Source organism: Antechinus flavipes, chromosome X (assembly GCF_016432865.1).
Source record: "Antechinus flavipes isolate AdamAnt ecotype Samford, QLD, Australia chromosome X, AdamAnt_v2, whole genome shotgun sequence".
In the NCBI taxonomy this organism is placed as follows: domain Eukaryota; kingdom Metazoa; phylum Chordata; class Mammalia; order Dasyuromorphia; family Dasyuridae; genus Antechinus; species Antechinus flavipes.
In genome coordinates, this window is record NC_067404.1 from 77,664,377 (window position 1) to 77,691,660 (window position 27,284).

Sequence of the window (27,284 nt, forward strand, 5' to 3'; positions counted from 1 at the left end):
TACTCTAAAGGCATTAGGGTCATCAAGCCATGGAATATAAAGAAATTGGGCAAGAGCTGGTTGAAGCAACATAAAGGCAAGAAAAGCAGATCTAGAAGAATACTCACAAGTTAAAGAAAGGAAACAGGGACAATGGAAGCCAATTCCACTTAATGTCTCCTACTAGCAGCCCAGGGGCCCAAAATGTTTGCTGCTATCAGTCAAGCTTCCTACAAGTTCAAGATTTTTGAATGGGAACACTCTGACCCTTCCCCCCTCAGGCCATCAAGCTTCCCCCTGTCAACCTGGGGACCCATAACCACATCTCACCAGTCACTAGAAAGAACCAAATAATTAGCACGGTATTTTGACATGATTTCTCTCATCCTTCACGAATGAGAGATATCAGCATCTGAATAAACCTGTCTGGCCAAATTTTGGACTTCAAAAAGAAATATGGTTTGGAGCATAACAAACTTATTCCCCAAAGATGAAGCCCTGTGCTGGCTGGGGAATTCTGGGTGATGGCCTTTTTTATCTGGGTGAGAAAATGAAAGGATCTGTAATCCTTGCTGCTTCAAGTTATGTCTTAAGGAGAAGCACAGTCGATGCCCCAAGACTATTTCTAAGAACATTCAGAACAGTACGATCATTCAGTGGGTCTGGCCCTCCTGAACCGAGCCTTCTTAGTGCTATACATGTGCTTAAATGGAATAGGGTCATTGCGAGGATTCCAGAATCTACGTAACATCAAGACACAAGGCAAGGGGACACAGTGGAGCCTTAAATTCAAATCTGGCCTATTGACACGTACTGGCTATGTGACCCTGGCCAAGTGACTGAACCACTCGGTACTATTCCCTCTTCATGTGAACAGTGAAATGTGATAAGAGAAGCCTCCTCCAAACCAGGATCACAGGCTTGGCAGGAGGTTCAAATGTATATGGTATAGTGCTATGGAGACACCAGCGATAATTACTAACAATGCTTTTCCACCCTGATCTCCCCCTTTCTCTCTCCCTCCACCACTTAATTTGCTGCTTGTAAGTACTATGAGCTGGGAAACTAGCTAGACAAGTTTGTGAAAATGCAAGAGTAAATAGGCCTTGAGTAAGAAGCTAAGTACCAGGCCTCCCACTCAGTCCCTTGCTCCTCTCCCCCTACAACCCCAGCATCCCCTTAAACATGAGGGGAGGAGGACCCTCCAGGGCTCTTAACTGATTTTATTTCTTCTGCTGATGCTGCAAAGCCAGAGAGGTCCATGAAATGAAAGACCAGAGGACAGCACGCTGCTAACAGACATTCGGACTGTCATGTTAGTGTCGTGGAATATTATCGGCAGACCCCAATCACTAGATATCGCAGAGGCTTCTCAAGCTCTAATTCATCCTCTCCTCTGTGTCCCTCCCCCCACAAAGCTTAACTTGCTTCTGTCAGACCTTCTCCATCTTCTTGCTCCATCCTACCTCAATATAACCCTTGGACTGCCTCTTACTCTGCATCCTAATACTTTCCAAGGCTTGTTACTTCTGCCTTTGTGATCACTAACAGGCAAACAGAGAGTTCTGGGAAGGTTTGCTCCCTTAACCTTTGCCAGCAATCCTGGGAAATAGATTCAATTAAGATCTCCATTTAACAGATGAGGAAACTTAAGGCTGAGAAAGGCTAAGTGATTTGCTGAGTTCATACATCTAAATAAGAGTTAAAAACAGGATTTGAATTCAGCTCTTCCGATTCTTGGCAGCTAGGTGCCATAATGGATAGAGTGTCAGGCCTGAAGTCGGGAAATCTTCTCTTGCTGAATTCAAATATGACCTCAGACACTTACCAGGTGTGTGACCCTGGCCAAATCACTTAAGACTGTTTGCCTTTTTCCTCATCTGTAATAAGAGCTAGAGAAAGAAATGGCAAACCAGTCCAATATTTCTGCCAAGAAAACCCCAAAGGGAGTCCCAGACAGTCAGGTACAAGTGACATGACCCAGCAACTCCAAGCTCAGGACTCTATCCACGGAGCTCTCTCTTTCCCATTTGTCTCCCTCTCTGTACTCACGCAGCCGCCATCCTAGTGACAACCTCTTTCCAGAATTACTCACTACATTATACTTCAAATGGTGTCTCTGCCTCCATTTAACTGCCAGATTCTAACATCATGAACCTGCCTTGGACTCAAGAAGCCATCGTGGCTTTATATTGTTTTCAGAATCAAACCTAGCTTGGCTGGGCTTTGAAAATCCTTCTTGCTTGGATTTTAGCCCACCGTTCCCCTCTAATTTCCCTCGTCCAGTCCAGCAGTGCCGGCCCGCTTGCTTTGGGCTAACTCTCTATACCAGGCATTCCCCAGATCTAGCTCACTACTGTCCCTCTTCCCTTCAGCCTCTGGGTATCTCTCTCATTTCTTTCAAGGCTTGGCTCTAGTGGCCCTGCCTGTAGAAGACTTTGCATGCCCCCCCCAGTTCTAGCACTCCAAATCCCCCTTCTCCCCAAACCTCTATTTTGTAGCTCATTAGCTGCATTCTTCATTTCTTTCCAAAGATTAGGGGCTCCTTAGGGACAAAGGCAGTTTCCCTTCGTGCTCCCATCCCTAAGGATCTCCTCCGATGGCTGCCATACAACAGGCGCTTAATAATAGCCTGGTGAGTGGTTGGGTTGTTCTGGGTCAGTTCATTGGTAAACTAGAAGTATCCTATAAGAGTAATTGTGTGTGAACTTCAGGGATTTATAATAATGGGTGTCATACCAACCTGGGCTGCTGGGAACATTGGTAAACAAAGCAGGTGCCCTGGGAACCTTCAACAAGCAGCTTCGAGGGCTCCAGGAAGAACAACAGGCCAGAGAGGAGTGTTTGTCCAGTGTATCTTTGAATGTGCTCTCCAAGTCATTGAAGAATGTTTATTGACTGTGCCTTTGAATACACTGCTGGGGCGGGGGGGCAGTTGGTAGCTAGCAGCTGAGCTTCAATTGTGTCATCTGATGGGCCAGAACTGGGTGGGTGAGTCCCACATTGGTAGGGCCATCTACCTCCTCTGAAAGGAGGAGGAAACAGAGGGGCCAAGACTAGCCCATGATCCCAATGAGAACCCAGCTTTCCAACAGCCTCATTATTATCCCTGTACCGTAGTATGTGACAAAGGGACCTGCCACCTGAGAGGTGAGCAGATAGCTCCAAGGCACTGGGCACTATGCATGTTACTGGCCGCCTCTGCCAGGGCCAGGGAAGCCTAAGAGAACACATCTGCCCTCAGTGGATGAGAACATCTTAACCAGGGAAGAGGGCAAGAGTTCCTCGGAGTCGGCCCTGAGCCAGGTCAGCCTACAGCGTGGCAGCCCACAGGCAATAAAGTACCTTGGGAGAGGGGATGGGAAGGCAGGGTGTGCAAACCTCCAAACTGAGACCATTAAGCACAGGAAGCTCTCCACTACCCCAAAACAGACAAAAGAGGAGGACAGGAACAGCTGGTTTCAGACGGAGAGAGCTTAGGGGTATTAAACCATGAATGAGAGGGGACGAAGCTTCTTCCAATGAGTTGTGGATTCTTTACAAGCTGGGAACCTTCGTAGGCTGAAAGGCCCATTTGGGAAAGAAGGGCCCTGCCTGGCCCTCTTGGAGGAGCCCTTTGAAAGGACAAAGGTTACAGGGGAATGTGGGACTTGAACAAGTTAATGCCTACTGGTCCACTCCAACATTTAATAAAAACAAGATGGAAAACAGACCCTGCCTTGAATAAGCACACGTTCTATTGAGCAAGACTCTAAGTACCTGCATGTTTGCATTAGGCTCTGGGAAACTCCTTTACCTTCCCCGGGAAGGCATCAACTTCTAAAGAAAGGGCTGCTCGGCAATGGGAATGGAGCCCATAATTGGCCATGGCACTTCCAGCCTGGGGGGTACATCTTAAAAGAACTTAATCAGATTGTCTCTACCTCTGACTTTATGAAAGCTAGATCCAAAATAAAGGCAACACAGAAATCAACACAGCCGGGGGGCTCGGAAACACAGTCATTTGAAGAGAGGTTAGGATCTCGGGCTTCGAGCTAAAAGGGACCTTCAGGCTTATTTAGTCCAAAAAAACCCCATTTTAGAGATGAGGCAAAAGCAGAGACCCAGAGGTTTGGTAACCTGCCCAGATTACCCAGCATCGGGCTATGAAGCAGACTCTTACCACTGCCAGAAGGTCAGCACTCCCCTCGTTTCACAGGGGCCCACTGACCATGACCCTACAAAACATCCTTGTGACCTCTCACCAGCAGAAGCCTTTTAACTGGTTAGAAAAGCTGTGCTCTGGCCGCAGGGCCTTGGGCTCCAAATTGAACACCCCCCCAGGAGGATCCTGAGAAGCTACTTTAACTAGTACCATCATGCGACTAATGCTGTTACTTGGCACTTGGGATCGGGACAGAAGCGATGGCAGAGACGTCCATTTTTGAACAATTGGCATTATGGGAATTTGCCCATTTATGATGTTTTTTTTTTCACTGTTGTTCAGTTGGGGATTGGTGGGAAGGACGCACCTCACAACACGTAGCCCAAGACTGGGCTGTGCAGGAACTAGGTGATGTAATAATGGAGAATTTGAATTAGACCATTTTAGATTAGGAGAAAATGTCCCTGGGACCAGTGATGGGAGAGGTCAGATGACAGCTTACTAGAACCCACAGCTTTAGAACCCTCAAGAAGAAAAAAAGACTGGCTGGGGAAAGCAAGGTTTAGGAAGCATCTGTGTCCAAGAGCAATTAACCGCAGAGCTAGGGTACAGTACACAGCATGGGGCTTGGAGGCAGAATTGGGCTTGACCTCCAGTTCTCCAACTAAAAGGTACGCTAGCCCTTGCACATTTCTTTGGAAAGAACACTCATTCCATCAAAAGGACCTCGAGCCGAGTCCCAGCCTGAGGCCTTTCCCACCACTCTGTACAAGTCCCTCTACTTCTCTGAGCCTCCATTTGCCTATCTGCAAATGGAAGCAGTTGAACCAGATTGTCTCTAAGGCTCCAAAGTTTCAGGAAAAGCCCTTTTTCAAAACTATGAAGCCCAAAAGAAATGTGGCGCATTAGCACAGTGACGCCAACCTCAGCCAAAATGTCTGGACCAAATGGAAGGAAAGGGAAGGGAAGGGAAGAAAAGGGGAGGGGAGGGGAGGGGAGGAGAAAGGGAAGGGAGAGGGAAGGGGAGGGGAAAGGAGGAAAGAGGAGGGGGAGGAGAGGGGAAGGGGGAGAGGAAGAAAAGGGGAAGGGGAGGGGAGAAGAAGAGAAGGAAGAGGAAGAGAGGGGAAGGGAGAAGAAGGAGAGAAGGAGAAGGAAGGGAAGGAAAGGGAGGGAACCCAACCTCGGGTGGGTTTTGGTGGTCCCTACCTCCAATTCCTTTGGCAGAGGGAACTCCTGATGGGCAAATTACCTCTACTGGCACAAATCAGCAGCAATGGGTCTATAATGGTAGAGTGGGGGTGGGTGGGGCAACTTCTCATTTCTCTGCAGTTTTGAGAGTGCCACCTCACCAAAGGGCCACAGCAATACCACGCCCCCCACAATCCCACTCCCAGAGGAAGGGAGAAACATTTCTGTAGTGCTCACTATGTGCCAGGCACTGTGCTAAGCACTTTTACCAAGTATGATCTCATTGGATTCCCACAAACCAATCTGGTCCTGCCCCCCCCACCCCAGAATGACTATTATTTGGTCAAGCAAATGATCATCAAGGTTCTAGTTAGAATTGACTACTGGCCACAGAGACTCGGAAAGCTTGATTTCCTGGAGAAAATGCTGAGCTTGTGTTTGGCCCCCCAGGAAGAGATTTATCAACTTCACTGCAGAAAAATTAACCTATAGTATCCCTTCATCAGGTCATAACAGCTTCTAGGAGGGGGATGAATGGTCTCCCCAAACCTCAGCTGACAGTGTGCTTTCCCACAGTGGAAAGGAAGGCACCCCGGTTCCTTCCTGGGCAGAACAGAACAGTGCCGTCTGCCCGTGTAAACCATTTGTTGCTTTTTGGGAATCCAGGAACCCTTAGCCATTTCTAAGATGCTGCTACTGGTGCTGTTTGTGCCTGTCACATCTGTCTATGCCTGAAAGCCTCTAGCTCTTAATTGGCCTTCTGAAATGGCAATCAAGCCTTCCCTGGAGCTCCCAATCATCTATTTTGGGGAGGAAATGGTTTCTATTTCAAAGAAGAGGCAGAAGGAGGCTGCAAAATGGCTAACAATTAACTTAACAAAAAAACCTCCAGCTGGCAAAGTACTGGAAAGAAAGGTCTGCCATTATTTTTTTTTTAAACTTTGATGCTCCTCTACTTCCTGTCCAAAACCATCTCCCAGAGTCGCCCTCCACCTCGAATGGTGGCAGAGGCCCAGCCTGTGGTAAGAAGGCAAGGAAAGGGAGAACGCCCCAGAAGCTTCCACCTGATCACCGAAGGCAGCATTTCAGGGAAGCAAAAGGTACATCTGAGAATCAGCTCTCCTTGGATCTGAGAGATGTGATGTTAATAACGGACCAAACAAATAAGCCCCAAACACTCGGAACATGCAAGGGAGGTATCGAGGGGAAAGTGGAAAACTTTGTGGGCTCAAATCTGGACTCAGTCACTTACTACGTGTGTGTGACTTGGGGCAATTTCCTCAAGCACTTTAGCTTCAGGTTCCTCCTCAGTAAAATAAGGAGCTGGATTAGCTCTTTCTAGCTCAATTTATGGTCCTCCACTTCTCCATTCCCTAAGATCTTTCCCTACCTTATGATCCAATGAACTTCTGAAATGAAAAAGGGTAAGAAACAGTTCACTGACTGGCAAGGGAGTATTGAATCATGGTAGCAAGGATCCACCCCAGAAACCTAGTCTGGGGACTAAACACAACCCCTGCGAAAAGTAAATAGGGTACCATCACTTGTTCCCAATCCGGTGCTAAGAGACCCCCGCAATCCCTTCCTCAAATCCTTCTGCATTTGTTCAGAGGCCGAGTTTTTCTCAACCAATTCCTCCTTTTCCCTTCCTTTCCTTTTCTCTAGAAACAGCTGCATTTTTACATCTGCTTTTTGTTTCAAAGTAAATCTCATTATGCCCTTTATTCAAAGTAATTGTTTAAATGCCAGTTCATTCCCCAACACCCCACAAGCAACTTTCAAGTAAATAAGCTTATTATACAGCCATGTCCTTGCCCGATGTTTGAATCACACCAAGAAATACGGAGCCTTAAAAGGAAATGTTGTCTTTTTTCCCCTCCCTCCCCTTGCATCCTGTTATTTAAGCTATTTTAAGTACTTGTCTGGAGAAAGCGGGGACGGAACTCCAGTGGTTTAGGCTCTAGCTGCTGCTTGCCACTGCTCATGTCCAGGCGACACAAGGCGGGGCTAGGGGATCCCTGTAAAAAAACGGGGGGGGGGGGCCTCATGGAAGACAGAAGGGATTGAGTTTGCCTCTAATGTATCTCCTGGCAAGAACAGGAATCTCTGAGGATATTAGGGGGAAGGGGTGCCTAAAAACAAGGAAATGCAGAAATACATGAGACCTTCGATTCGTTCGTCCATTTATACCTGCATTTCTTGCTCTGATTTTTTAAGTTCAGAGCTTGAAAAGGCACATGATGGAGGTGCCGAGATGACCGAACAGCCCCCATGAGTGCCTGGATTTCCCAGAAGGAGCACAGGGTCACAGGTCTAAGAGATTTTGCCAAATGATGACTATGCAGCAGAACAGAGCGCGCCCTCCGCCTCACCAGTCAGCAAAACAAGCCGAGCCTTCATGGGCACAACGGCTTTGGGAAAGGCAGTGGCTAAATACCTCCAGATGTTTAGCTGGACGTCAGTTTTTGTCTTTTCATAGACTCAACTCTGGCTGAAGGAGCCCACTCCAACAAACAGAAGTGGCAGCTTAATAATTCCCAGCTGAGGACAGACTAGGGCTTCTTGACCTACTACATACAGGAAGACCAAGTCTGCTTGTGGGTCCCCTCCTTCCCCAAACACGAGTTTCAGGTGCAACTAAAGATCAGGGAAGATAGAAAGGCTGAACATGCCAACAGACAAGAATGATGTTCACATGTTCACATTTGAAAGACCCTCCTTTCCTCACCCAGACGCAAAAGCCTAGGAGTGAATGCGAGGGGTGAAGCTGTGAAGTAAAAGCACCTCCATGCACAGGGTCTCCTACTACCCTCACCATCCACCAGCTTCTCTCAAAGGCTTCTGCCACTTGCCTCCAGAGGCTTATTTCCAGTCACCTGACAGGTGACTGACCTCAATTAATGAGTTCTATAACTATACCCCAAGGTCTACTGGGGCCACACCCTTGGAGAGATTTTATCTAAAGGAAAACATGACAAAATGGACCTTCTTGAAATAGAGAAACCAAATGATCCAAATAGTTTAGTCCTAACTATTCAGTTGCAGGACAGAGGTCAATACCCAAGAGCCACAGGAAGCAATCCCTGCATGATCAGATTGGCTGGCATGACCTTCCCCCACAAGAAAAACACCATCATCGAGTATGTTGGTTTCCCTGCAGTGTGATGTGCAACAGATCACTCAAGATGAGAGAAAGTCAGTGCCAGAAAGTACCTTAAGGACCATCTACTCCCACCCTTATGTTTTACATATTGAGGAAACTGAGGCCCAGGTCTCTTTCTATTACAGTGTTGTTAAACTCAAGTAGAAACCGTACCCCACACTGACTTAGAAAACCCCCAAATTAACATTTCCTGGTGTTGTTAAGTCTGCTTGGAGTTGCGTGCCCACAGGTTTATTGCCTTTGCATCACAGGGTGCTTCGCTTCCTTTTTATAGGATAGAGATGTACATTAAAGAGCAAGGGAAAGCTAAGAGACAGCGCTGAGAAAGTGCTGGCCTCCAAATCCAAAAGTCCTGAGTACAAGAGGTAAATCTTTTAAATCTTTTAAGACTATGTTGTAGATCGGCTACCCATCTGCCTTGGCAGAGTTAAGTTTCTTGACCCAGAGTTCCCTGTACCAGTGAAGTCCCAGATCCAGACCAAATAACAAGGAAGCTCGATGGGGCCATTGAGAGACCAAAAGCAACTGAGCTGCCCCCAGCAGCACAGCGGACAAGAGGAAGGACTGTTGACTAGGCTCATAAATCCTGTGCAAACCTTCAAGCCCAAGGGAAGAGTTACTCCTAGGAAAGACAGACTCCAATGGCGAGATGGGATAATGACATGAAACGCAGGGATGCCATCAGAACTAGTGGAAGCGTGTCACCACAAAGAAATGACTGACAAAAGTCTTCTAACACTTGGTATATTGAGATGAAGCAGAATCACATTAGAGATAGAGGACTTTATCTGATACGACCCCCTCCCTTTTATACTTTCACAGATACATAGAGAGATAAAGACATAAGTTTTCATTTAAAGTTTGTAGTTTCAAATTCACTCCCCTCCTGGGGTAGAGCCTTGCTGCACTGCACAGACTGCTCACTTGCCTAGGGACCTCCCTGGTGGATTGCCTGAGGTTTGGAGCCTTGCTGCAGGCCCCCACATTGGGAGGCTAGAGCCTGCCGCTGCTACTGGTAAGCTGATTTCCTGCTCTTGAGTCAAGTCTGAGGCAGTTTTAGAGTTGTTTGGAGGGGAATTTGGGAGAGTTTCGGGGGGTTTCTTCCTTATTCTCCCATCTTGTCATCAACATTCTACCCCACTTAATTTTCAAAGGAAGAACCAGACGCCCCAGGTATTAAATAACTACAAAGGTAGGAAGGGGTAGAACGAGGCAGGAGGGATGGTTTCAGACCCAGGCTCTGCTCGTTCCGTTAGTTCTTAAACAAATTTAATTGACTAAATGGATGGTCAATGTCAGGTTCTGGATAAAAACATTTAATTAAAAAAAAAAAACCTGACACCCCTGTTGGGTCGGTGAACCAACTGAACCTATTACTAGACAGAAAAACATTTTTCTCATATTGGGATTTTTGTTCCGTGCTGGGCTTGCCCTCATAGATAAAGGAAGGAATCGGAGGAACAAAATATATGATCTTTTTTTCATAAAGAAAAAGAGAGAAAAGCCATTTCTATTTCCCATCCGGTTCTTCCCCCCAACCTGGAGAATTAAAAAACTGATCAGAAAAAGAAATTTGCATTTTGAACTTGGGAAAAGTTTTCATTGAATGAGGGTTTCCCACCTCCAAGCTCTGCCTAACTGCTCTGCAGCCACCAAGGGGACAAAGCCCATAGTGCCCAGAGACTGAAGCAGGAAATACCTGCTGCAAGGACAGGCCCAGATTCTGCCTTTGATATGTGCTTTGCACGGTCACAGGGCTCCAAAGATTTATCAATGGGCAAATGACAGACCTGATCAAGATTCTCCTAGGCTGACTTCTAAAAACATTTAAGTCCCTTAAGTTAATTATATTAATATTAATACTTATACTGTCAAGTGAGGGTCTCCTGCACATTTCCTCTGGCACTAGCCTTGCACTAACTAGGTTCTGGAGTTGTAAGCACCAATGTAAGACAAGAGGGGACCTGATGTCTGCATTCAGAGAGATGGCCCGAGGACTTAAGCCACCAGATAAGCTGAAAATGGATCATGAGGTCCCAATAACAGAGAAATCTATAAGAAAGTCCAGTGCGAGCCATAACTTGGAGCTGTCCAGGATGGCAAGGAACTCTTTGGTCCAACTCCCTCACCCCAGATTGACAGATAGAAAGGGTCTTTGGGGAGGAGTCCCAGACTCATCCAGTCAACAAGTGCTTTCTAACTGCTCACCTTGTATCCTCAGAGAGCACCCAGTCTAACAGGATCAGGCATGTAGGAACCTCCACCCCCACCCCTCACACCCCCCCCCCCCCCAGCTCTGACACAGTCTGACTTGTAGTTCTAAAATCTCACCAAAGGTGGCACTTATGGTACCTTCATGAGCAAGAGACCCTCACTTAGAATACCAAAAGTTTTCCTTAATCCCCATCACCTGGTATCTCTAAAGGCTGAAGATGACAGGAAAAACCCTATTTTCTGTCCTTGAGGCCTTCGTGCTAAGCGCTATTACTGAAAAAATGAATATTTCATACATTTCATCCTGGCTCTGCCAATTTATCCGCTATGTGACTCTGTCAAAATCACTTAACCTCTGAATCTTGGTTTTGTCATCTATAAAACTAGAGATGATAATAATAGCACCTGCCTCACATGGCTGTTGAGACTCAAATTAAAGAGTGTATACAAAGCACTTGGCAGACCTAAAGGTGCCATAGAAATAGTCGCTGCGATTATTCTTACCCTTCCGGTCAAGGTCTGCTTCCTGTGATACAATGAAAAGGCTCCCTGAATTCCAGTGGACAATCCAGCGGGGACTACTGGTCTGTCTCTGCTTTCCTATTACTAAATACTGGAAGTTCACATTTGGCCTAATGGCTAGAGGCCACGGGGAGTCACTATAGGTTTTTGAGAAGTTTTGGAAACACCAGGATTTATATAATGCTTCACAGATATCACCTCATCTAAAATTCACAGCCAAGGGAAATTTCACTACATCACCCTGCTTTGAGGCAGCTCGGATATACCACAGCGCACACAACTCGAGGTCTGAAGTCAGGAAGACCTGAAATCAGTTCTGGCTTCAGAAAGTTACTGGGTATGTGACCCTGGACAAATAAATGAACCTGCTTGCCTCAGTTTCCTTATGTGTAAAAAGGCGGTCATAATAGCATCAACCTTACAGGTTGTTGTGAGAATCAAATGAGATAAGTATAAAGCACTTTGTACAGTTCCTAGTACATAGCAGATGCTGGGAGGTAGATGCTACTGTACTCTCTCCACTGTGCTATCTGGATGCCTAGGTAAGTGTAAAGGGTCAACTTTGGCCTTTAGCAGGATTCAGCTGTCAATTATGTGAAAAAAGAATTGGAGAGAAGAGAAAACAGAGGCAGGGAGCTCCCTTAGAACCTCTATTGCAACAGCCTAAGAGAAGTACAAGAGAAGGTCTGAAGTAGGGTGGTAGCTCTACATGGAGAGAAGGGGACACAGGAAGAAACAAGACTTTGAGAGACGGGGGTGTGGAAGGAGTGGCAACTGAAGGCAGTCGGCGCCACCTTCGTTCCCTGCGTTTCTAACCTGAGTTACCTTAAGGAACAGTGGTGGCCCAGCTGTGTCTCTATTGAACCATATTTCCCAGAATGACTCACCAACTTTTGCAAAGGCTTCTCTCAGTTCTTCAAGCTCATCTTTGGAAATCTGTTGTGTGGGACTAGCCATCTCAGCAACTGAGGAAGAATCTGCAGAGAAATCACCACATACCCCAATTAGTCACCAGTTGGCTCGGTTTGCCGTGGGTTTTGTTCATTTGTTTTTATCACTGGCCAAAGTAAGGGCTCAGGTTCCCGTAACATTGGAGGTGGAAATAGCGGCTCTCTCATCACAGGCCTGTGATGGTGGCTTTATCAGGATCATTAATCCCTAAGCTAGTAAGGTCAGGGGTCAGTTGGTCCTTGAACCTCTCTCTCACCCCATTTCAGCCCTGCTCAATTCTAGGGGGCCTTCGCTAATAAGCCCACCTTGTTCTCATCAGACCCCATTAATCCTCAGTGAGAGGAAGAGGTGCAGAAAAAAGCTGGCTCTCCTCCATTGCGGGACCAACCCTGACTGGGAACATCTTCTCACCTCTCTGAACCTCTACTTCCTCACCTATAAAATGGGGGAAATACTTGCACTACTTCAGAAGGAGACAAAGTGCTATTTATTATACCATTCAGAACAGCTAGGTGGCACGGTGGATAGACTTAGACTTGTCAGGCTGAAGTCAAGAAGACATCTTCTTGAATTCAAATCTGAGCTCAGACTCTTCTAGCCGGGTGACCCTGGACAAGTCGCTTCACCCTCTTTCTCTCAGTTTCCTCATCTCTAAGATGGTCTGGGAAGGAAATGGTCAACCCCGCCAGTGTTTTTTCCACAAAAACCTCCACTAGGGTCACAAGAGAGTCGGGCACAACTACAAGGACTGAACAACAAATGCATGCCAACACTGGATGATACTTTCTCTGAAGGTAGGGATTCTGTCTTTAGATGCGACTTCTTCCCCAACCACCATCATTGGGCTATACCATAGTATGTCTCAAGTGACCACAGATGAAGTGTGCTCGAGCTCTCTTGTGTGTGCACATGCACGCACACATATACACACACAGTCTGAATCTGATGGCAAAAATGTAACAGCTCCATCAGAATAAAAGGTCCTTGTTTTCCAAAGAACTGCAACACCACTGGCCGGGTTTGGGGGTAAAGGGGCCAGGACAATGTTCCACGGCTCCCCTGGAAAGCTATTTTCAGAGTTCACTGGCTACAAGTATCAGACAGGCCCGCGGTAGCCAGCCACGCCAGGAAGTAGAGGTAAGCACTAGCCCTAAGCCTTATGCTTAGTTGTATGTGCCAGAGTGACTCATGCATTATGATCTCATTTGTTCCACTGAGCCATACTCCATTGTTCACCTTTAAAATATTCTCCTTCTAATAGCAAACTGCCAGCTCTCAATGGCTTACTAATAGGACGGGTGGGGAAAGGGGTGACAATAGACCAGTCATTGCTCAGTGGCTTGGGAATGCAGCAAGAAGCCTCCCAGCCCCCTGCCCTGATTCCCCTTCCACCCAGATGTACTCAGCCCCTTCCCTCTGAGCCCTCTATATCCAAGTACGATCCTCCTCTGGGCATCCTCCCCAGATGGAGGATGAAGGGCTCCCTGATAACCAAGATGAGCCTAAAATGGAAACCTGGTCTTTAAGACAACCGGGTCAACTGAAGTCAAGTCAACAAGGATTCCTGAGTGCCTAAGCAGGTGCCAGGCCCTGTGCTAAGGATACAAAGAAAGGCAGATGGATGACAATAGATACTGTTTCCTCCTTTCGAGGAGTTCCCAGCCTAATGGAGAAGGCAAACAGACAACCTGTGTGAACAAAGTTTTGTTCACCTGAAAGGCAAAAGCAAAGGGTGGTAGAAAGAGCAGGAAATTGGGCATCCTGGGAGCCCTGATGATTACTCCCAGAGTGGCCATGGCCCTTTGCTACTTTGGCCCCTGCTTTCTGAAGTTGTCAATGGCCTAGATCAAAGCAGGAACCAAATGAAAACCTATCTGGAAAATGTTTGACAAAAAAGTATAAAACACAACCTACAACTTGGACAATGTGAGTCAATATCCCTGCGCCCCAGAATCCCTTTCATCACTGACTCAATGGGCCTCTGACCAAAAGGCAGAGATCACATGGATCCTCCTCGAGTTCAGGGAAGCCCGAGTTCTGCCTCTGACTTGTAGCTAAGTGCTCCAGGCACCTGTGTGTGTATGTATGTATGTATGTGTGTGTGTTTGTATGTGTGTGCGCGTGCACATGTGCAAGTACACCCTACATCTGGGACCTAGCACCACTCTCCTAGAAAGCCAGCTCTAAGGATGTACAGGACTAAAAGCTGAAGAGTAGAGGCTGCCAGAATCCAAATCAAAGTTTGATGTGAGAAAAAATACCCTTTGAGAGGAACTGTTCCCTGCAGAGATCCTTTGCGCTGGGTGAACTTGTGAAGGTGGGACTCGTCCAAGTCCATCCCAGGGCCACTAGCAGCCCATCCCTTTCCTTCCCTGGATGCTGAAAGCGCACACACTGTGCCTTCCTCATCCTGACCCTTGCCTACATCTGAAAATGGCATTAGCATCCCAAACGTGTTCCCAAGCAGGGCAGCTGAGAAACGGGCTAGGTTCTCAGGCGCATCTCCTTGCTTAAATCGGCACTGAAAGTAAGTCAACATTGCAAGAAATATTTGCAAGTGTTAGACTGAAGTCCCACAGTGAGGGGAGCCCAGTGCCTCCTGGGACACCACATGTTCATTCATCACCCTTAGCTATGGCCTAGCAAAATCTGTGTGATCCTGCTCGTACAAGCCAGGCAGCATGGATCCCCCCAGCTGGAGCTGAGGGTCCCCATGGTCATCACCATGCAGGAGACTATAACTAGCCTAAAAGAGGGCTGTCCCGCACACCCAAAGTACAAAGGACCCCACAATTCACTTGTTCTCTGCAACTGTGCACAACTCAACCCATAAAAGGCGGCTGTACTGAGGGTAGGCAGGACCCATAGGAAGCAGGCAATGGGGCAGAATGGAGAATTTGATGGGTCATAATAGAGACTCGATCCCTAGAGGCCCCATTCCATATGGGGCCCACCTGGGCCAGTCAGTTAGCACTCACTCAGGAAGTGCTTCCTATCCAGAGGCTGAACTCTGCACTAAGTGCTAGGGTTACAAAGAAAAAAGCAAGAAGCCCCTCAAGGAGCTCTAAGGAGAGTCAGAAAAGGGCATTTCCTAAGGCCTCTTGGCTAGTTAGCCAACAGTGGGCCCACACACACAGAAAATGATGAAACTGGCCTTAGTGACGTCTCAGGCGGGCCCCAAAGCCCAGCTCTAACATGAAAAATAAGAATGGGGCGACCCTGGACTTCCAGGGTGATTTCTGTCACTTAACCCCTGTGTGACCAGAGCTATTTCTCACTCACACACACACACACACACACACACACACACACACACAACCACCCTCTCTCTCTCTGGCCTCAGCTATAAAAATCAAGATCAGGTTCTTTGACCCTCTGAAAAAGCCCTTACCTTTTTGCTTCAGAAATCAGTAAGAAACAGGTGTTTGAGTGTTCAGTGTAATTTCAGGACCTAAAAGGTAAAAGAAAGAAATCCAGTAAGAGAGAGGGGCTCAAGTCTGGCTAGTATCCTGCTATACCGCCCACTCTCCAAGAAGCTCTCCAACTTCAGGAACCACAGGATCAGCTGGCTGCTTCTGCTGTTGGTAGTAAGAAGTAGTTTGCGCATAGTAGGCCCCTCCTTCCCTCAGCCACAGCGTTTTGTCCCGGAGTCCCAAGCTGGTGTGAAAGTACTGCCCCACACTGCCTCTTCCTCCTGGGTCTCACCAAGCTCCCCTGCATCAAATAACTTGTCTTGCTACAGTAACCCTCAGAATTCAAAGCCGGAGGCCAGTAAAAGCCCAGGGAGGGAGCAAGCACTAATGATCACAACTATGGCACGCTGGGGGCTGCTCTCCACCCCATTTTAGCCCTGGGGAAACTGGGGCACAGAGAGCTCCCAGCATCCACTCAAGGACACATAGTGTGCCAGTAATTGAACCCAGACCTTCTGACTCCTGAGCTCACATTCTTTCCCTTACCAAAATAAGAATCTTAGCTGAGATCGGAGAGCTACGTTAGAGTTTACAAACACTGACGATAACCTCTATTTGCTCAAGTGAGAAAGGCAACCCAGAGTAGCAAACAGACAGTGCTGGCCTGAGAGTCAGAAGAGTGGAATTTCAATTCAGCCTCAAAATACTCGCAAGCTGAGTGATCCTGGACAAGAAAGAAGAAAGGAGCTCACAACCATCCTGGGAAGGAGAGGAAACTGACGCAGAGTGAAGTGACTTGCCCAGAGTCACACAGCGAGAAGTATCTGAGATTGGATTTCAGGTCAGATCTTCCTGATTCTAGGCCCAGTTCTCAAGTGGAGCAACACTTAGCTGCCTCCAGCTGATCCCGGTCTAAGAGACAAGAACCCTGCTACATCAAGGAGGCTGAGCACTCTGATCCTATATTGTCCACACATAAGGGGGAAAAAACCTTCCCAGACAACCTGGGAAGGGGAAGGAAAAGGACTTCCAAATAAGAGTCCCACAGCAAACAGAAAGTGTGTTTGTTTACTTTTCAGGAAAGGATATGGTGGACAAGTGGGCACAATTTCAGGGCGTCACCCAGGAGGAATGCTTTGGCTATGAAGTCATCCTTAATGACAGGGTTTGCCTTGGGTAACAATGCAGCAATTAAGAAACCACTAGCAGACTACCTTGCCTCCCATACACCCTGAGCACAAATCCCTCCTGAGAAACATACACCTCTCTACCCTCCCTGAAACTAGAACTTGATTTTTGGAACACAGGGAAGAGGAAGGAACTGACCATAATTATGTGCCCAATTGAATAATCAGAATTTCATGTGATCAGGGAGTAATATCACAGATTTAGAGTGCCTTTGGAGGCTATTGATTTTACATATGAGGAAACTGACGTCCTAAAACAGGAAGGGATAAGCCCACGGCTAAATAGAGCCTGGGTTTCAACTCGCCTCCCTTCACCCCAAATCCAGCATGCTCTAGATGCTCAGTCGCTCAGTAAGAGATTCAAAACTGTAAGATACCGCGAAGACCTCCCTAACCCCCAATTTTATAGCGTAGAAGAATGAGGCTCAAATGTAGGGAACTGACTTGCCCAATGTCAAAACTGAAAAATGAAAGACAGACTCCAGTTCTTTGTTTCGGTTGCGCTATTAGGGGAAAGCAGCCACAAGATGAGAGGCAGGGGGTTATGGTGAGAAGGCAACGGAGGCCCATTCTAGACCCTGGGCCGATATAACCCATCATCGAATGGGCAATAGATCCACTTATTTACTGACCCAAAGTGAAAACCAAAACAAAAAGACTTCGCAGTTAGGAAGAACAAATCTCAGGCTTCTCTCTCCAAGACTCTCCACCCCATGGAAGTCACAAAGGTATCCCAAAAGGCTGTCGGCCTCTCCTTGGGGAGGCAAACAATCCAGCACATCTCCACTGTCCACATGTAGCTCTAGCACCCTGCCTCACCCACCCCGGGCAGTGAAGAGCAATATTTGTGAAAGGCGGACGCTTAACCAGGTCAGGTAGGGATACCAATGGACTGTAGGCCCAAGCTCCCACTGCCCCTTCTTGCCCAAGCTCTAGACAGGATTGCCAACTCTTTATTAAGTGTCTTCATGTGGGTGTTCCCCTCAAACTTTACATCTAAAAAGCAATGGGAAGGATACAGAATTAGGAGTTTAGAAGAGCTGGGGTCAAATCCTAAGGCATTTTTCCTCTCTGGTCCAGACGCCCCTTTCCGGAAAATGAGCAAGCTGGACCAACTGGCTTCTGAGGTCCTTCAAGCTCTAAATCTGTGAGCCAATTTGTGACTTTGGACCTCTCGTTACATGAGAAAGCTGGACTAGATGACGACAGAGATCCCCTTCAACTCACAAGTTTTGTCTTTTTGTGATTCCAAGAAATCTCTCCAGTTCAAAACCTATTGCTAAGATTACTATCATAAGTGACCTCTAATCTACTTTTCACCCAGCTACCCAGACACCTTCCTAGATCCTCCCAAACCCTTCAGTGGCTCCCCACAGCTGCCTAAATTAAATCTCTGGTTGTTTTTGTTTGTTTTTGCTTTTTATACCTTTCTCTCTCTCTCTCTCTCTCTCTCTCTCTCTCTCTCTCTCTCTCTCTCTCTCTCTCAGAATACAGATGGCATTTTCCATCCCAAGTGCAATGGAACTGTCTTGGGTCACTGTATTGCTAAGAGCTAAGTTTATTATGTAAAATAATAACTTTATTATTAAGAGGAGTGCATGATGGTCTACCATGCACTCTTGCTGTTTTCTGTGTACAGTACTCTCTTGGTTCTACTTACTTCACTCAATATCAGCTCATGTGATTTTTTCTAGACTGCTGAAATAAGCCTGCTCCTCACTTCTTATAGAACAATCATATTCTATTACCCTTAATTAAGTCTTAATTCCAAGGACTTGGATTTCCCACTACCCTCTTCATGTGCCCTACATTTTAGTCAAATGGAGATAAGTCTCTGATTCCCCTTCTCCTGTCCTTTCCTACCTCAGTGCCTTTGCTTCTCTTGCCCAACTCTCTGACTCTGCTCCTGTCCTTCCCCAAGCCTGAAATGGGCAGCCTACCTACCCAACAAACCTCCTATATCCAAGCCCCAACTTTCTTTCAAGAGTACTTCATGGGTTCCCTTCCCCATGAAGCCTTCCCTGATTGCCTTAGGCAAACATCACTCTCTCCCTTTAATTGTTTCATATCACTTGCCTATTTTGGTATCCCCCAGGGCCCAAGACACAGTCTAGCACAGAGGAAGCACTTAACCGGTGTTTGTTGAAAGCACGGAAATGTAAGCTTTGGAAAAGAACCGTTTCAAGTGGTTTAGATTCATTTAAGTCTCGTTCCAACGTCACCTTCACTGAAACTGGTGACGGTTTGGAAGCACAACGAGACCGAGACTGGGCCACGGGGAAAAGAGGCACGCAGCAAATTGTAGTGAGAAGCAGAGCGACGGGGCAGACGGAGTGCTAGGCTCAGCGTCCGGGAGAGACAAATTCAGCTCTCACCTCTGACCTTAGCCGTGTCACCCTGAGCAGGCAGCTTCCTTATCTGCCTTCGCAGGATTGTTGGGCGATTCAAACCAGATGAAATCTGGAAAGCATTGTGCAAGTGTAAAAGCCTGTCGGAATGTCAGCTATTGTTATTAGCGCTCTCCCCCAAAGTGCGGCCATCCCCTTTCATGCCCTGATTCACTGGGTGAACGTACCATATTTAGTATTACTTACTACCACCTCTTTACCTACTAATGGCCAGGAAGAACCTCTCCCTGCTTGATCACTGCTAACTCATGAGAGGAAATGAAAATCTAATCCTCAAGCATTCAAAGAAAGTACTTTTGTGACTCACACTTACTTTGGGGAAGCTTTTCCACACCTGCCTCACCAGTGCTGGTGGGAGAGTCATGGGGCCGCAATTTAAATTCTGCATCTGCCACTACCCATAAGACCTTGAGCTAACCACCACTCACGTCTGAGCTGAACCTCAGTTTTCTCATTTCTAAACTGACACGTTTGATCAAGGCAAATGAACGAAAAATCAATTCCGTCCCAAGTAAGTGCGCTACAAATAAGAAAACTGTTGTCCGGCAGCAAGACATAGAAAATCGTAATCTCCTAAGAACTCAAAATGATTATCCCACAAAGGGCAACGTAGAAGCACACAGTGGGGTGCACAGGCTGCAATATATCCCCAACGAAGAGCTATGAAGAATAGGAGTAAAGACAATGGTCAAAGAAGTCTATGAAAGGAAGAGAACATGGTGGGAGAGGATGCATGAACAGTGAGGAGAAACTGAGAAAGGCCCCAAGCACACTGGGAGGAGAGCGTGGGCCAGAGCCAAGAGGGATAAGGAGAGAACGTCCATATCTATGAGACCACACTCCTATCCGAGTAGGTACTGTGTGATCCTGGCTCACAGATTCTCTGACTTGGAAAAGACCTCAGATGTCTTTTAATCCAATGCTCTAAGTTTACAGAAGGAGAGACCGAGGCTCAGAGGCAAGTAGTAAGTATAAGATGCAAGAAGGGACCCCTGGCCAGATCCCATGGCTCAGTACCACCATACCAAGATGTTTCTCTACCTATACCTGCATAAGAATCTCCCCTCTAACAGGCCTGAAAAGTAGTCATCTTAGCCTTTGCTTGAGCTCCCCTAATGAGGGAAGCTACCACCTCCCACGGAAGCCCATTCTACTTCAGGACCGCCCTCTTTTTATGGAAGTTGTTTTTCCTGTCCTTATCCAGCTTAAATCTCCAAGTTCTGCCCACTGCTTCTGCTCTGCCCTCCAGGTCAAGCACTGCCACTGAGTCAGTACATGACCACCACCACAGCACTTCCTTCTTTTGCCTTCGGTTTCCTCACTTCCAAGTGAAAAAGTGGAACCAGATGATGTCTGGGGAAGCTAGACAGTGAATGGAGCTCTAAACCGGGGTCAGGAAGCTCTGACTTTAAATCCAGGCTCAGACGGTACTGACCTTGTGGTCACTTTACCTGTGTTTGTCTCAATACGTATACTCTCAAAAATGGGTATAATAATAGCACTTCCTTCAGAGGGCTGTTGTGAGAATTAAATGAAATAAATGGAAAGTTGTTTGCAAACCTTAAAGCGATACATAAATGCTAGCCATTAATATGACTGCTGATCTTTGGTACTTGCTGAGGGTGTGTACACTTCCCAATTAATCATATGAGGGTTTGGGAACCTCCCAAACAGGGATGGCATTTGTCAAGGTTGCCATCTGCAAAAAGGCCCGTTAAGGGGTCCCGATTCTACCCTCATCAACCAATCGGCAAGCAGTGATGGGCCCGCTACATGCCAGACACTGGGCACACGAATGAGCCTTCTCACAGAGAGTCGAGCTTACCTTCCAGTGGGGAAACAACAAGGGCCCAAGTAAATAAGCATTTCGAGAAAAAGGATGAAGAGAATAGCTGCCAATTTATACGTGCTGGTACATGGGGATGGAGAGACGGCACCAGAGTCAGAAAAGGCTTCACACAGAGTGACGCCGGCGCTGCATCTTGAAGGAAGAGACGGAGTCAATGAGATGGAGGTAAAGCAGTACATTTCAGGTATGGGTGCAAAGGCATGGTGATAGGAGATGAAGGAACAAAAAACCAAACAACAACAAAAACATAGTTCAGCTAGATTGTAAAACACAGGACGTGGAGTAATGTCCAAAAGGAACTGGCAACAGAGGTTAGGGCCCAGTTACAAAGGGCTTGAAAAGCCAAACAGAGATGTTGATATTTAATTTTAGAGGTAACAGGGGGCCATGAGATTTGATTAAGAGGGTGAAACTGTGAGGAAAATTCCTTTGACAGCTTAGAGAATCAGCTGGCCTGAGGAGAACAAATAGGAGGCTGCCAAAATGATCTAGGCAGGAGGCGATGAGAACCTGAGTGCAGGTGAGAAGACAGAAGGGGTTGGTGGGAGAGATGCCATGGGGTTTTGGCAACCGACTAGAGATAGGAGGGGTAAAGGATGACGCACAGGCTGTCAAGCTGGGAGCGGATCAAGAAATAGGAAGGACTGGGACAAGGGTGAATGGGTGGGAGAAAAGTATTTTAGTTGGGAGAATAAGGCATTTGAGAAGTTTCTGGAACATCCAGTTTGAAATGACTAAGGAACAATTCAGGATTTGGATCAAAAGCCAAAGGGAGAGATTGGGCTGGCCGTGTCCACCTATGAGGAACCTGTGGAGAGATTCTCGTGAACCCATGGGATTTGATGAGGTCATCAAGAGGGGGAAGAGAAGAGGGCCCAGGAAAGAGCCTTGGGGCACACCCACATTACTGGGCGGGACCTGGGTGAAGATCCAGCAAAGACAAAGAAGTGGTCTGACAGGTAGGACTGACAGGAGAGCCATGAAATCCCAGAGAGAGAGAGCACTCTGGAGAGCGATGCGGTCAGAGGGCTGAGCAGTAAGTGGAAGCAAAGAAAGTCAGGGCACCTACTGTAGATGGTGTTCTCGAGGACTTTGAGCACAAAAGGAAAGAGACACAGGGGGCCGTTCAACAGGAAAGGAGAGCAATGAAAGCAGTTAAGTTGGATACTATGCCTTGGGAATGAACTCGGTCTGCGTAGCTGGGTATGAGCTCTGCTCGGCACAGAAGGTCAAAATGATCCAGGTGTGAACTGGTACTGTTGAATGTTCTACATCAGAGGTTGTCAAACATGGGGCACCAGATTAAGATGTAACTGGGAAATGTTTAACGAAATAAATGAAAAGACAAAAGAACATATGTTAATATACGCGTAATAATAATAGTGACTGTTCTATTTGGCTTTGATACCCCTGCTCCACATCATTCAACCACGCTTAATGCTTCACCTGAACTTTGTACAGATAGCACTCTCGCTCTATGATCCTGACTCAGTGTCCACTGGAGTTCTCTGAGGTTTCACAGCATTAGAGTAGGAACAGACCTTAGAGACCACTGAGTCCAATCTACAGATCAGGAAACTGAGGCCCAGGAAAATGAGGGCCATGAGAAGCGCCGAAGGAAGTATTTGAATTCAGATCATTGAGTCCATATGATCGTCTACACAATGCCCAACTCGTAATTCGAGATTTGCTCGTGTGCATTTTTGGAGTTTCCGCACACTGCCCTCCTCCTCCCCCTCCAAATTTGCCAATGGAAATAAATCATTAAAAAGTATACTCCAAATAAAAAGGATGGGGAACAAGCCCTAACTAAAGGGCCACATTCCTCCCTTAGAAAAGGACTAAAATATTATTTTAGCTCCTTCCCATAGCTACACTGGCTTCAGATGTGCAAGAGACTTAAAATGTTCTTAAAGCTCTTTTCAGCCTGTCCTAGGAACCCAGCCAAAGTAAAATAAAATCCAATGTTTGCACCTTAAACTTGGGCCTGGAAGAATGGATGGTGATTCTGAGGGCATCTGCCCCCATTCCTCCATTGGCCCAGCTAGTTACTCGCATCAGAAGGAAGTTAATAAAAGTTTAGAGAAATGAAGTGATATGAGACATTACCAAGGCTAATGGCTTTTTTAATATGAAATACACGTCACCCCTAAGCCAAAATGTGTGATTTTGAGAGAGCTAAATTAGCTGTCCCGACCTCCTAAGACCTGCAAAGGGCTTACCGTGTAACCTCCACAGACTTTGTGAGGCACGTGCTCCTACTATGCCTATTTCCTGCAAAGGGAAACTGAGGCTCAGAGAGGTCACTCCAGCAGTAACTGGCAGGGGTGACACTCACTCCAAGCCAAGCCCTCCAAGCACAGGACACCATGTTCTTCTGACCGCTAACCCAGCCACTCGATGCTCCTCTCTCATCTCCTTTTCTCCCCTGGTGGGCAAGAACCGAGATTTAATTCCTGTAGAAAATTTTGGAATTCTGCACTGGAACACGCGCAAATTACGATCACTACACTATCTTAGAATCACTATCATATTTCAAGAGGGTCCTCGCTGCAGCAAGGCAATCGATTCTACTCTTTTCACTCAACTTTCTCCTTATTTCTACTCATGCCTCAAACCTCCCATGCCTCCCCCCTATTCCTCCACCTCTCAGCTGAGAACCTCCATTCATATTTCACTAAAAAATTGAATCCATTTGCCAAGAGTTTCCTCTTCCTCTGTGCTCCTCTTCTCACATCCTTCGAATGTCTTCCAGATGTCGCCATGGCGTCTTTTACCCTGCTCAATTGGAAAGACAATTTTACCCCATTCCAAGGCCCGCCCCTCTGCTTTGACTCAGCCCCTCCAGTTTTCTCCACCAGACTATCCTTACTGTCACCCCCGTGTTTCCCCTTTTAATGTCTCCATCTCTACCGGCTCTTCCTTACCAGATTATCAGGCCCATGAGTTCTTCATTCTCAAGAAAACCTTCACTTGATCTGAGCATTCCTACCAGATAACATCCTAAACTCTTCTCCCTTGAGAAGGCTGTTTACCCTCTGCCCCCTGACTGCTGAGCCTGATCATTTCATTGACACTGGTCTCCAGAGTTACCGGTGACCTCACAATGGGATTCACCTGATGACCCTCTGTGAAGTGTCATCTTTCTTAATGTCTCTTCCTTAGCCTTTGACTCTCATCCACCTTTTCCTCCTTTGCTCTTTCCTAAGTTATCTTGATGGTACTCTCTCCTGGTTCTGTTTGACCACTCCTTCTCAGTCTCCCATGCCGATACCTCATTGGTGCTATGCCCCTTAACTAGGGGTGGGGTACCCCTCAAAGCCCTGCCTTAAGCCCCCTTCTTTTTTCACTCACTACTTTCTTCATGATTTCATCACAGCTCCCCTGGCTTTTACATCCAGCCCTAACCTCTTTCCTGACCTCACCTGAATTTTAGATGTCTCAAAATAAATGTATTTTCAGCATCTCCAGTGTATCACATCCAGAACTGATCTGATCCCGCTCTAAATGCTGACCCTTTTCCTATATCGCCTTTAATGTCTGGAGGTCCTCGGGACAGCCCGAGTCCTCCGTCTTAGTGATGAAGGCAGGAGAGCCACCCTGAGGCTGGTCAAAGATAGAATGTCTCTTTTCCAGTCCTTCTCAGCCCTTAAAGACCTTGGTACAATGACATCATCACAGCATAGTGAATATGTGGGAACTAGAGAACCCTTACATCACCACGCTAAGTACTAAGTACATGTGAACTAAAGAACTGATTCCACTGGGTTAACACCTTGTTGTAAGTATGTTTGTTTCAAGTATAGTACTCCAGAGTTCCGGCCCTCGACAATCACCCTCCCCCCTACAAGTGTCCTGAGCCTGAACTTCTCCCTCTCTCTCAATGCCCCCATCCAATGGCTTGAGGGACTATTATACTTTTGGAACAATGGACAAGGGAGGAGGTAGAGTCGCCTTTTTATTCAGAAGTCCCCTCCCACCTACAAAATAGGAAATTGTTTGGAAAAGGCGGTATAAAAGCAAGGAGAGAGATCATTTCCTCTTTTCCTCTTCTCGACCCTATGCAATACTGCCTGCCACAGTTAAGCGGACAACAGAGTGCCGGGGGCCAATTCCAGCTCAGCCATCCCTCACCCCAATCCTCCCAGCCCCCATAGCTCCAGGTCATCTTCCATACAACTGCCAAAGTGATTATCCCAAAGTGCAGGTCTGGACCCCTCCCCTTCCAGGGGCTTTCTCTAACCTCCAAGATCAAATATAAAGTTCTTTCTTTACAGTCATTCAAAGATACTTGCAAGGCTTCCCATTTCCTTCTCCAGCTCATTTTACAAATGAGAAAACCGAAGCAAAAAGGCTTAAGTGACTTGCCCAGGATCACACAGCTAGGAAGTGCGTGAGGCCAGATTTAACAGGTCTTCTTGACTCCCAGCAGTGTTCCAGCCACTGAGCTGCCCACATTTCTTCTCCAGGAGACCTTTCCTGATCTGTCTTGGTCATGTCCCCACCTTCCCCTTGGAGAGAAACTCTTCATCTATTCTGTGCTTTATGTGCCTAGCTTTTTATATGTCGTGTGCCCCATTAGAACAGGAGTGATTTGGCTATTCTAAGCTTACCCAGCACTCATCACAGAGCCTGGCACACAGTAAGCACTTAATCCATGCTTTTGGATTCATTAGTTAGAAATACCCCCAGCAAAGGCAGAGAGCTCCATTCTTAGGGTGGCAGGGGATTTCAGCGTGGCAGGAAGCCTTCTGCACAGGAGGGGGCTGAAAGGTTGAGTTTCAGCCATTTGACTAAGGTCCCCCAGGGAATATCAGGCCTAGTTCACTACCTCCAAATCTAGCAGCCTCCCCTGAACCTGGGAGAAGGGGGGGGGGGCGGAGTCTGTGTCTTCCTGAAAAGTCTCTGAACTGGATACTATGGTAACCCATTGGATTAAATAGCATCAGCCCCCCATTTCTCTGTGATTCCTTTTTAACTTGCAATTCGTCTTAAATACTTTCCACATTTGCTAACTTTGACCTTCCTTCTACAAAAGTTCTAAATGATACTTGGAGAGAAACCTCCAGAGCTAAGGTAAGGAAGCGAGTTCACCTTCATACCTGAGGGTGTTTCCATTCTCCCCAGGCCCAAGTTACCATAGGAAGGACCGAACAGAAGCCAAGAGCCACCAAGGGCCTCTGGTTAGCCTACTACTGAGCGAGACAAAGACAAGGTCACAATTGGCAGCAGAAAGGTCAAAAGAAAGGAACAGGGCAGAGTCAATGCTGCATCCAGGGTACACGCGATGACGCATCCACGGAATACACAAGCTCCCAAATGACAGTGTTCTTAAGCTTGTCCCAAAAAACTGGTTTGACATGCAATCTCAGCCACCAGCTAGTGGCGTGACCCTTGCCTGGACTTACTGCTCACTGTGAAAATGGGGATACCACCTATAGTTCCTGCCAGGACAACCGCAGGGTTTCAAATGAGATGCTATCTTGTATGGAAAGTGTTTTGTAAACTTTAAATTGCAATATAAATGCAAATTGGGCAACTAGGTGGCTCAGTGGACAGCACTGGGCTGGGAATCAGGAAGACCAAATCTGACTACAGACATTAGCTATTTAATCCTGTTTGCCTCAGTTTCCTCCCCTATAAAATGAGCTGGAGAAGAACAGAGCAAACTACTCCAAGGAAACCCCCAATGAAGTCATGAAGACACAACTGAACGAATGAATGACAAATGCAAATCATTATTTTTATACCTGTATAAACATTATATATGTGTGTGTGTGTATGTGTGTGTGTGTATATAATGTAATATAGATAGATAATATCTCTCTCTCAGCATAAGATTGTAAAAGAAGACAACTACTTTCTTGCTAAGGCATTGAGAGGTCCCCTTTCTCCTGCTGCAGAATTCAGCCTCATACCAACTCCCACCCCAGACAGTGTGGAGTAATGGGAAGAATCCTGACTTTGGAGTCAGGAGCCCCAGGGTTCCAAACCCCAGCTCTTCCCCTTCATTATAGTAAAATGAAAGTGCTGGGGGGTGGGGGGGAAGGCGGCACTACATGTTTTTGTATCAGTGGGTAGAGGGCTGGCCCTAGAGTCAGGAAGACTTGAATTCAAATGTGACTTTAGACCCTTTTAATTACCAACTGTGCGACTCTGAACGAGCCTCTTCACCTCTGCCTGCCTCCGTTTCCCCACCCGTAAAAAGGGGGTAACAGTACCTACCTCCCGGTGTTAAGGAGAAACAAAGGAGATAATAATTAGCA

At 46.9% G+C, this 27,284-nt stretch overlaps 1 protein-coding gene across 2 annotated transcripts in view; it reads right to left on the minus strand.

The window, feature by feature from the left end:
* PLS3 (plastin 3) overlaps positions 1-27,284 on the minus strand; it is a 111,139-nt gene that overhangs the window by 38,308 nt on the left and 45,547 nt on the right. For both annotated transcript variants that reach the window (XM_051969263.1, XM_051969262.1), the window contains exons 2-3: positions 15,553-15,612; positions 12,098-12,187 (exon numbers count right to left, since the gene is read on the minus strand). In XM_051969263.1, coding sequence (XP_051825223.1) covers positions 12,098-12,167 — 70 coding nt within the window. In that variant the 5' untranslated portion in view covers positions 12,168-12,187; positions 15,553-15,612. The remainder of the gene's footprint in view (positions 1-12,097; positions 12,188-15,552; positions 15,613-27,284) is intronic.